The sequence below is a fragment of the Python bivittatus genome, unplaced genomic scaffold, assembly GCF_059951505.1.
Source record: "Python bivittatus isolate LINGU-HERP-01145 unplaced genomic scaffold, Pbiv_v1 ctg000670_np1212, whole genome shotgun sequence".
NCBI classification, from domain to species: Eukaryota; Metazoa; Chordata; class Lepidosauria; order Squamata; family Pythonidae; genus Python; species Python bivittatus.
The window spans coordinates 7,678,273-7,688,504 of NW_028277094.1; the positions used below are offsets into that span (position 1 = coordinate 7,678,273).

Here is a 10,232-nt window from a genome sequence, read left to right on the forward strand (position 1 = left end):
ATATCCACGACAGCCGTAGAGAATACATTTGCAAACACACATGAATTCTGAGGTTTTAAGAAAAGCTGATGTAGAGTTTCACTTTAGTACGTTTCTCAGGATGCCACATATTGTGAGAGATTTAAGGCAAGATACACTACCTCAGAGATGCATTTAATTTAAATCAAAGCTCTCTTTTGTGCTACAGCGTCATCCACTTCTGTATTTCTGTCCCAGCTACTTTGTTCAGCAGGCCATTCAAACATCAGATGTGCTCCACCCCAAGCTGCACATTTCTGATATAAGGATCTGTCCCTCATGTGCAGTCACTTCCCAAAACAAGTTAGTTATCGGATGGCTAAGCCCCATAACACCCTTCCCACTCCACTGTTCACAAACAGTTTGAGAGTTATGGAACTGTCAGTTTTTCAGATCACTTTGTTCAAGGCCCCTGGTAAATTTCTGAGGAACCTCGTGGTTCCTGGATGAATTCTGGAAGTCACTGTCTTCTGGCAGGGAGTCCCTTGAGAAGTTGCTCTACTTGTGTGCCTTTGTACCCCGCCTTCTCATTCCAGCTCCACGAGAAATTTGATCGCCTAAAGAAGCTGCATCAGGATGAGAAGAAGAAACTGGAGGACAAGAAGAAATCCCTGGATGATGAAGTCAACGCCTTTAAGCAGAGGAAGACAGCTGCCGAATTGCTTCAGTCTCAGACTCAACAGGCAGGAGGTTCACAGACACTGAAAAGGGACAAGGAGAGAAAAAAGTAAGTGGTCATCTGTGGCATCTTGCCTCATTGTTTTCTCCACAGTTGATGTCTTTTTACCACCCTTAAGTGCAAATGTGCACTTCTCTTACTTCTTTTTGAAATCCTCTTTGGGAGCTGGGCTTTCAGTGCAAGCCCTGGCATGAATGGGTAGAGTGAAGGATCTCTTGGGCTGTCCCTCAGCTGGTTTAATCGATGTCTGGTGATTTCCCATCTGCTCATGGCAGCATTTCTTGGGCTTTGCTAGTTGCAAGACGGTGGAAATCATCTGGGCCCGACCCTGAAGTCCAGAAGACTTGTTCCCGTATTAAAACTGGCCATGACTAACATATAGCAATTGCCTGACCAGAAGAACCCAAAATGGTTTATACATGATGGCTGCAGTGAGAAGTGGAGTGAAATCATTTTGTGTGGTGACACTGTTGCTTCAATCTTATTTACTTCACCTCATGAAAGGAGATGTTGAATTCTGCCGTTAAGGCCAGGTGTCCCTCATTCTCCTCAGACCCTTGATTTCTGTTACCCAAAGAGGAGATTGCCACTCATTTAGGGACACCTTTCAGCTTAAGAACCGAGGAGGCCAAGTAGGATCCACTTATCCTACTAACTTTCCTCATGGTCCTTTATCATGTCGGAAAATGGTAACTAAGTTGGCCTTCTCAGAAACAAGGAAGCTGTATCTCCCTGACTTCCCCGTTTCCATCATTTTACCAAGGCTTCCCCATGATGACCATTTACTGGCTACCTGCAAATTCTTTTAATTTTTCCCACCCCTCAAAGTAATACACAAATCAAGACTTCTTTAAAAAAAAATTCTTTGTTTCTTTTCCCTTACATTTTAAGTGCGCTAAATTGCCTTCCTCTTAGTTGGTATTTGTGTGCTATTTTTCAGTTAATCCCTGCTGTTTGCTGCATGGTGCATGCATGGTGCATGAAGGCACCTTGTGCTGGTAAGCTGTGACTAAACCAAGAAGCCACTGCGGTGGGATCCACGAGTGCGCCTCGTGCAAAACCAGACACTCCCCTTCTGAATCGTCCGACTTCTAGCATTTCTGGCCACTCCCAGCATATACCTCTTCCAATTATGCACCTTTCTTCTTTCTTCCAGTAAGGTGAATGCAGGCAGAAGACCCTTTAACTCCTACATATATTATTTGGACAGCTGCAAATATTTTTTTAAGTCCTTCTGAAATGCACTATAGTTGCTCCCTGCTCCCCGCCCCCATGTCTTTTTTGTACCTGATACTGGTTTACACAGGGCAGTAAGTAACTGAGGTTCATAAAGGGACATTTTTCTTTTTTTCTTTTTTTTTCATTCAGGACAGGATGAGGTTAAAAGCCTTTTGCTCAATTAACATTGTGCAAAAATAGTGTCATGAGCCCTTAGTTGCTGAGCTGGTTAGATCCAACAATAACTAAATCTGCTACTAGTCTACAAGTGAAAAAAAAAAAGTTCCAGATGTTTAGGATGGAATCTTATTTGAATCGCTGGAAACCTTTTACAACTGTTGATGTGGGGGTCTGATATGTAATTTAAACAAGTTCTTCTGGGGTTAAAATACTCTTCCAGAATAGTTTCTGTGCAGAACGAAAGACCAGCTAAGAGCAGAAAGGGGAAAAACCAACAGTTCGTCTTCAGGACAACATCAGCAATGTGAAAAACGGGCACAAACAATAGCCCTGTTTATCCTGGTCTCAGAGCATAACCAAGGGCTGGAGAGGAACTGGAATAAACATTGTGGCTCCTTGTTAGCTTTGAATTGTGGTTGGCAGATTGCCACGTACAACACTGAAGCATGCTAGTTGTGGCTGAAAGAAGCCTCCTTTTTTGTTCCTCAGATTATAGGTGGCAAACACAGAGGCATCTGTTCATTCCTTTGCAAAGTGCGGGGAGGTCTTTCCCAACAATTCACAAATGTTTCCAGGATTGATTTGGGCTGGGAAATCTCGCATGGCTTGATATTTTCCTGCATCCAACTAAGCGACCAGCTGCAATCTGCTGGCAACCGAAGTGTTGCAAACATATTGCTGTATAATTCAAGCATGTGTAAGCAAAATCAGAAACTAATATTTTTTTCCCTTCCTCTTCTAATTTAGAGACCAGGGATGGGCAAACAGAGGTCCAAAGGCATCACGGGAATGCCGGAATTCGGTTGAATTCTGTTCGTATGCCAGCATTATAAGAGCTTACGTTTTAAGCATCCCCTTCTAAAATTGCTATGTGGTTTATAAGCTGAATGGCTCAAGAATCTTAAAAGACAGATAAATATTGCTTCCAGTTCATTGCGGTCATTCTTTTTCCTTTAAGGCTGTTCTTAAACCTGAAAGTCAGGTTTTTTGGTAAACGATTTATATTTTGCTCCAGAATAGGAAGATCACGGTTGATGCATGTGCCCGTTTTCAGTTGATCAGCAACTGCCATAAAACATGAACCTTTGAATGTAATATATAAACAATGGACTTTGTGTCTCATACCATGTTTCCTAGTGTGACATTTGATTGAAAATACGTTGCCCATCCCTGGTACAAACCATATGTATCTTACAATTAATTGAGAGAAACATTAATCCTTTTTTGTTGTTTGTTTTCAGTTCAGGCTTCCTGTAGACCTTACTCTTTTGCTCCAGAAAAGACCATCCCACATTTTGAATTAATATACAGTCCACCCCTGTACCTTTTCTTCCTAGTGCATCTTCTTGTTCTGTTCTGCATTTTTTCCTGTTTTGTTCCATTTTCCTGAATGCAAAAAGAGGCTGTACTCCTTTGACTGTTTTGGCGAAGAACTCGGCAATGCTTTCTTGGATCTGATGAGTCAGACTCCAAATACTGGTCTGTTTTTATCCCGTTGACCAGCAATCTTTTCAGGACTGATGTCCCCGAAATGTTCAGCATCAGCATTTCATTAATGCAATGCCTGTGCACGTGTGGGTGTGTTTGTGCACATGTGAATGGCCAGAGGCTGCATGTCTGCTTAACAGCTGCACTGGGACAGCTAAACTCTTTCGAGAAGGGAGAGAAAAGAAAGTTGAGCATAAAAAGTTCCTTTTTTCCTTTTTCCTTTGCTTTTTGGAAGAGCTTTATAGGAGATTTTTAAGGAGGTTTTTGTTGTTTTTCCCTGTATCTTGACTGTTACAAAGCTCAACCCAACCGATGAGTGCAAAAATAGGAATTTGAAGATGTAACCAGAGCTGTTCACATTTCCCATCCCTATCCGGGGAGGCTGAATATTGAATCTTGGACCTTCTATGTACAAGCAGGAGTTTTACCATTGAATTCAACCTGGCTAGAATCTATAGCTTTGAATTCAGTGGGCTTTGCTTCCATGTTAATTTTGCAACATTGTCCCCTTTAGTACTTCATTCTGCAGGGATAGATAAGCATCCGGTCATTTTGTACAAAAATAATCTGTTATTTCTCAGTTTAAAAATATGAAGTCTTATCTGAAAAAATAGACTTTTTTCTACCCCAAAGCTGGAGAGGGATAAAGAATTCTAAGGCATCCTTCATTTCTATTCAGATTTGATTAGTTTTAATCATGGAAAGCTTGATTTAAGAGCAAGCAACTTTGGGCAGTCTCACAAAGTGACATTTTCCGTGTTGTATGGGAGAAGCTGTGATATATATACATATAAAAATAAAATAAAAACTCTTGGTTATCCAGAAGGAGCAAGTAAATTACTTAGCACTCACTTCTCCCTCCTGGACATTCTCCCTTTGAATGGACTTCAACTCCAGATGTTTCCCATGAATGTTCCTGTGACCGTTGCTGAGAATTTGAGGAGCTGAAGTTTTACGTTTGTAGGGTCCCCAGATTGAGGAAAGTTGCTTTAGAGTTAGTAACCCCCAATTCTTGGCCACCAAGAGTTGCATCATTTGTTATATCTGTGTTTGGCCTTGACCTGTGCTCTTCACAGAGTACAGTTCTGAAATTCAGGGCATCTAAAAAGTATGGGCCCATTTTTGTTGAAAAATCTTGGTACTGGGAAATGCCCTTGATAGAAATGGGCACGAGTTTTTCTACCAGAAAGCCAAGAGTGACTGTTGGCATCTTCCAGGCCCCATCCAAACAATTCTATCTAGCTCCCAACAGTTACCCTTGATTTCAACTGAAGTATAGCTTAAAAGAGAAAGTTCCATGTTTTTACTAGCAAGGAACCGGATATTGCCTCTACAAATGTGTGCGAGGGAAGTGCATTTCCCACTTAAATGTTTTTCCTGTCTTTGAATTTGATATCCTGTTCCCACATTTGTTCCTGAGTACATGTCTTCTGTAATTGTAAAATTTTTCCTACTTGGTGGGCCTAGTTATAACGGTGATGGACAGGCCACCCATGACCAACCATTGGCCCATTCCATGGAGAGAAATTGTCCCCAGCCCCCAATGCAGAAATAGCCATCCCTGTGCCAAACAGCCAACTTGATTAATAGCTTAGAGCACGGTTCCTCAACCTTGGCGACTTGAAGATGTGTGGACTTCAACTCCCAGAATTCCCCAGCCAGCATGTTGAAGTCCACACATCTTCAAGTCGCCAAGGTTGAGGAACCCTGGCTTAGAGTGTATCTCTCAGCATCACCACCAAATGAACTTTCATATTTCCAATATCCTTGAAAAGGCTTCTAGGCAAACACGTCAAATCTGACATCTTGGTTTTCTCAGAAGTAAACTTATTGCACTGAAATTGTTCTGAACCAATGAAATCCCCTTACGTGTTCTCATATGTTATTCCTTGTTTTTTGCCTTGTCTCTCTCTTTGATGGGAAGCTTTTTTTAAAAAAAAGAAAAATAAACTTTCAGACAATAATTCTGGTTAATGCTTTGTTTTTGTTTTTGTTTTTCTTTGTTTTTCTTCTGTTTTCTTTGTTGTTGTTACCCTTCTTTTACAGTAATCCATGGCTATGTACTGAGTAGTTCCCCTTGAATATACTGGGCTGGAACTTGGACCTTCACTTATTTATTGCGCTCCGGTTCAGTCCTGGTCATCTCATGATGCTTCCAGCATGATCACTCATACTCTACGCAAACAGTTTAATTTATTTTTATTTGCTTTTTGGCTATATAATGGTGTGTGCCTGATGTGAAAGACCAGTATTGCAGCTTTTCTTATACACTGTGGAATATGTAGGATACCCACCCTAGGCTGCCTTGTGAACAAGCCCACCAAAGTTACTAGTCCGCAAAAATCTTTGCTAGCATGTTGGAGGTTGATGATACATATTTGGGTGTCTACCAGCAGGGAGTGGGATGGTGAATGTGCTGTACTATTAATGCAAGCCTGCCATCGTAACCTAACTGGGTGACAAAAAGGGAAAAAAATTTGATCGCAGCGTCCACACATACACATACCCTTTGAATACTCTTTATTAGAAAAGTTGTGTTATTTTCCCACTGCTGCTTTTATTTGTTTAAGTGGGGGCAGGAATCCCATTAATAAAGCCACTTGAGCCATTGGGGTTCATAAACAATTTTTAATTAGCTGGTGGACACACACCACTTTTCTCAAAGCTGTTCCATTGGCTCCTCCGGCCAAATGTGGAAAGGAAGAGGAAAAGAGAGCAAGGACATTTAAGATCTAATTCTGGACTTCTAAATTAACATTTTGGTCTCTGAAAAGATGTTCATGTTTTTGAACTTTTTCCAGCAGCAAGCAAAAGATTAGTTGCTTGTAGCTCCTTCCCCCTTGGCAAGAAAGCCGTGCTAAATGTATTATGGATTGGTGGTTTTGTTTTAGAAGAAGACGGTTAGGAACAGTGGGAACAGCTAAGTCTTCCTTACATTTCTGACTCTGCTACTCACACCACTGGGAGAAAATAATATGGCAGAATCACATATACTGATGCAGCTTTCCCCAACCTGATGTTGACAGTACAGGATTTTTAATGAGAGTCTCGCAGATTAATTGAGGCTCAGATTGAACTGTGGTTGTATCCCCTGAGTTTAAAAAATGATCCTTTAGCCTATTCCAACTTGGTTCCCTGTTAATGTGATGGATTTCAGTCCCCATAATTCCCAGCCATCATGGCCTTCTCCCATGAGGTTGTGGAGTATGGGCTTTGAAGCTTAGAATGACTGAAAGATACCAGCCTAAGGATGGACTGCTTAAAATATTGGTTAACTTAAGTTCTGCATGATGTCCTTTCTTGCTTAACCCCTTGCAAGCACTGCAGGGAGCTTTTTATCCCTGGGCCTGTGATGGGTTTAGAAGTCCTTGAAAATGTTTCTGAGTCGTCAACTGTTGAATGAGATTGAAATGCAACGTAAGAAATCAGTGTAAACGTCCAGAAACAAGGTATCGGGATATTCCTTGATGATTCTGCAGTATAAGTGGAAGGTGGAGACTTGGAGAACCTGAAACAGTATCCGATGATCTCCTGATGGCTTCTCAAAACCAGGTCTCCTTTGGATAGAACTGAGGTGGCCACTTTGAAAGCAGAAGGCCTTATTCCTGCAATTCAAGCAGGTGCTGCGCCTTCTAGGTTTTTTTCCTTTCCCCCAAAGCTGAGTGAAGCACATTATGCAAGAAAGGGTTATTTTAGAGTGAAAAAGAAGCAAAGAACATTTGGGTTCCTTTGCCTGCAGAACTAGGGTGAAGCTTCCAACTCTGGGGGCAGAATACCCCTGAGTTGCAAGTGCTGGGTGTAAACCATGGGGAAGGGATTTAGCAAGTGTTGCCTTATAATTCTGCCTTGTTTTCCTCTGAATGTTTGCATTGATTTGAAATATATATGTTATATTTGTATTGTGCACTCATGCATTTTCCCCCAAGACATCCGCAGTGTGTCTATTACAATGTGTGTTGTAGTCCTCATTTAGCGACTGCCTTGTTTAGCAACCAGAGTTACAGTTGTGATGGAAAAGGAACTTTACAACCAATCCTTGCATTGACCACCTTCGCAGGTCTGTAAAGCAAAGGAAAGCTGAAGTAAGATCGTAAGCCCAGTCGTGGTTTCACTTAGCAACCGCTTCACTTAACCAAGTTGTTGGTCCCAGTTGTGGTTGCTAAACGAGGACTACCTGTATTCAGCTATTTCACATGTGTGTCCTCTTTTGAGGCGATGGTGTTGCACTGCTGGAGTTCCCAGCAGGGCAGCAAAAATGTAGATTCACTTGCCTGTTTTCCTCTCTCGATTTGATTGTGTGCCTCAGTTGTTGGTATTCTCCTTTGCCTTTGATTGCCTCTCTTTATCCCTCTGCTGTTTAACTGACAATCTTTGTTTCTTCCCCTTTCTCTCTTTCTCTCTGTAGCTTTTTCTAATCTGTCTCCACCTGCTGCATCTGTCTGAGAAGACTTCTGCTTGAGTGAACGTGTAGGGGTTCCCATCCTGCTCGGGAAGGGAAGGGAGGGGGAGGCAAGAATAAATAAAGGAATTAGCCTTGGAAAGATTTGGGTTTGGTTTTCCCCACCCACATTTTTATGACGTGTGTGGGGTGTTTTTTTTTTTTTTTAAATGAAGTATCTTGTACTTTATGAGACAAGATGGGAAATAATTGGAAAGGCGAGCATCAAAAATTTGAAGAGCACCCAAAAGATGCAGTCCAATTAATGATGTGGCTACTCTACACTGAGACAGGACTATTATTATTATTATTATTATTATTATTATTATTATTATTATTATTATTATTATTATTATTCCCTTTCTATTTTGCCTCAATATCATGATAGTGTTTTTCAAATACCTGTAGAGGAAAAAATGTACTATTCATTCATTGGTTGGTGTGGATAAAAATTATGCAATGAACAACAAATAGAAAAACTCGTGACTTTGCTACCTCTGAGGAATATTTACTTTTAACACTAAGTAAAAGGGCAGTAGGGGGAGGTCTGAGAGGGGAAATTATATTTTTCATTGGGGGGGATTAGATAACCTGCCATAAGTAATGATTAATATTTCCTAACTTAAAAAAAAATCCACTAAATTTATTTCTATTCAGCGTATTGCATTGAGCCAGAAAGTTCATTGTTTAAATCTCTTCTCCTGGATTCAGCTTCCTGTCCTGTAGAAATGATCATGTTTGCCTTCTTTGCAGGAAGACTTACTGTGATTAAAATGCACAAAGAGCTTTAAGCATTTGAAGGAAGGAAGATGTATTGTATAAAGACCTAAGTATTATTACTGTTGTCAATTAATCCCCAAAGTTCTAACCGCTTCAAAATCCTTTTGGGGTAGGAACTGATTTTTCTATTAATCAGTATCAAGGTTGTGAAGGAAAAAAAAGGTGTCAGTAATTCATCCTCTTGTTTTTCAAAGTTATCATGCAAGTCACGTGTAACTGCCCTTAAAATGTATCTTCTGAGAATCTTTGGAACTTTATTTGGAACATTCATGCATGGTCTGGTTCCCAAGAATTCGTTTTCCTGTCTCTTCTTTTTTTAAAACACTTTGTTATGAACAGTTGTGATTTGACAGCTGCACTCAATATATATTTACATGATCCACGTGAGCGAACCAGCACTGTTGAACTTAATACCTTTCTAATGTTTGTCAATTTTCAATAAAAAGTTACCCTCCCAAAAGAAAGTGGTTCCTGGTCATTATTTCCTTCTGTAGTTTCCTGGATAGTCTACTTTGAATGTAACAACAACAAAAATAACGTTCACATAAACTCTGCAGTTGGCAAGCACCATGCAACATTACAGTACATTTGGAAGGACTGATTTCTCATGTCTCAATGCACCCCCCACTCCTTAAAATATGAAAGCAGTGTTTAAAAATAACTTTGCCTCAAGCCACAAGGACTTGGACCCTCCAGAGATCTCCTACAACGTGTTCAGCCATCAGAAGTGGAGCAAGACCCATTCTCAGCATCTGTCTACTTGGGGAACTGAATTACTTATGTGGTGAAACAAAAGCTTTTGGTACTTGTTCCAGACCTTCAGATTTGACTCTAAATGAAGAATTATGAGAAAGTCATTCACGAGAACAGCCATGCACAATGATCATCACCTAAGTAAAGTTGCTAGAGTTTTATTCAGCGTAGAGAGGTTTCCACTGGGGTCCCAGTGAAATTCCCATGCAGTCATGGTTTATATGCCAATAAGACCAGAAGAGGATTCTGTCTTCTGGAGGTGCCAGTCTCCCTGCATTTAAGAAAAATATAATGACTTAAGTCACTTGCCTCTTAGTGACAACAAAGAACAGCCCCCAGGATGTACTTCTGTATTTAAATTCACACATATTAAGCCATAATTAGGTCTGGCTTGGGTTTAGTGCATTTCATTGTGACAAGTGTTCATCGTGACATGGTGTAAGCCATAGATGAAGGCTTATGTAAATTCTGCATGTGTGGCTTGTTCAACAAACCACAGCTTAGCCTGAATTGGAAGCTAACAGAGCCAGCAGTCCCTTGAATTCAACATTGCCTGGGATCGGTAGAAAGACTATAGCCTCAACATGTATAGAAAGAACTCCAGGAGTGTTTCTGGTTTCCCAACACTGATGGTGATTTCTTGCAGCTGTCCAGCTTCAGGTCTCTTTCAAACTACCG

At 40.8% G+C, this 10,232-nt stretch overlaps 1 protein-coding gene across 7 annotated transcripts in view; it reads left to right on the forward strand.

Moving 5' to 3' along the window:
• The window catches only part of SEPTIN6 (septin 6), a 32,262-nt gene extending 23,009 nt beyond the window's left edge, over nucleotides 1–9,253 (forward strand). The window contains exons 9-11 of one of the 7 annotated variants that reach the window (XR_015798068.1): nucleotides 555–745; nucleotides 3,337–5,184; nucleotides 5,280–5,622. Coding sequence is in view for 5 of the 7 variants with exons in the window: in XM_088151554.1 (XP_088007680.1) it covers nucleotides 555–745; nucleotides 993–1,029 (228 nt within the window). In the remaining 2 variants the exon portion in view is untranslated. The other 6 variants (XR_015798069.1, XM_088151554.1, XM_088151555.1 and 3 more) reach the window with 6 other exon arrangements.
• Nucleotides 9,254–10,232: the final 979 nt, after the last annotated feature.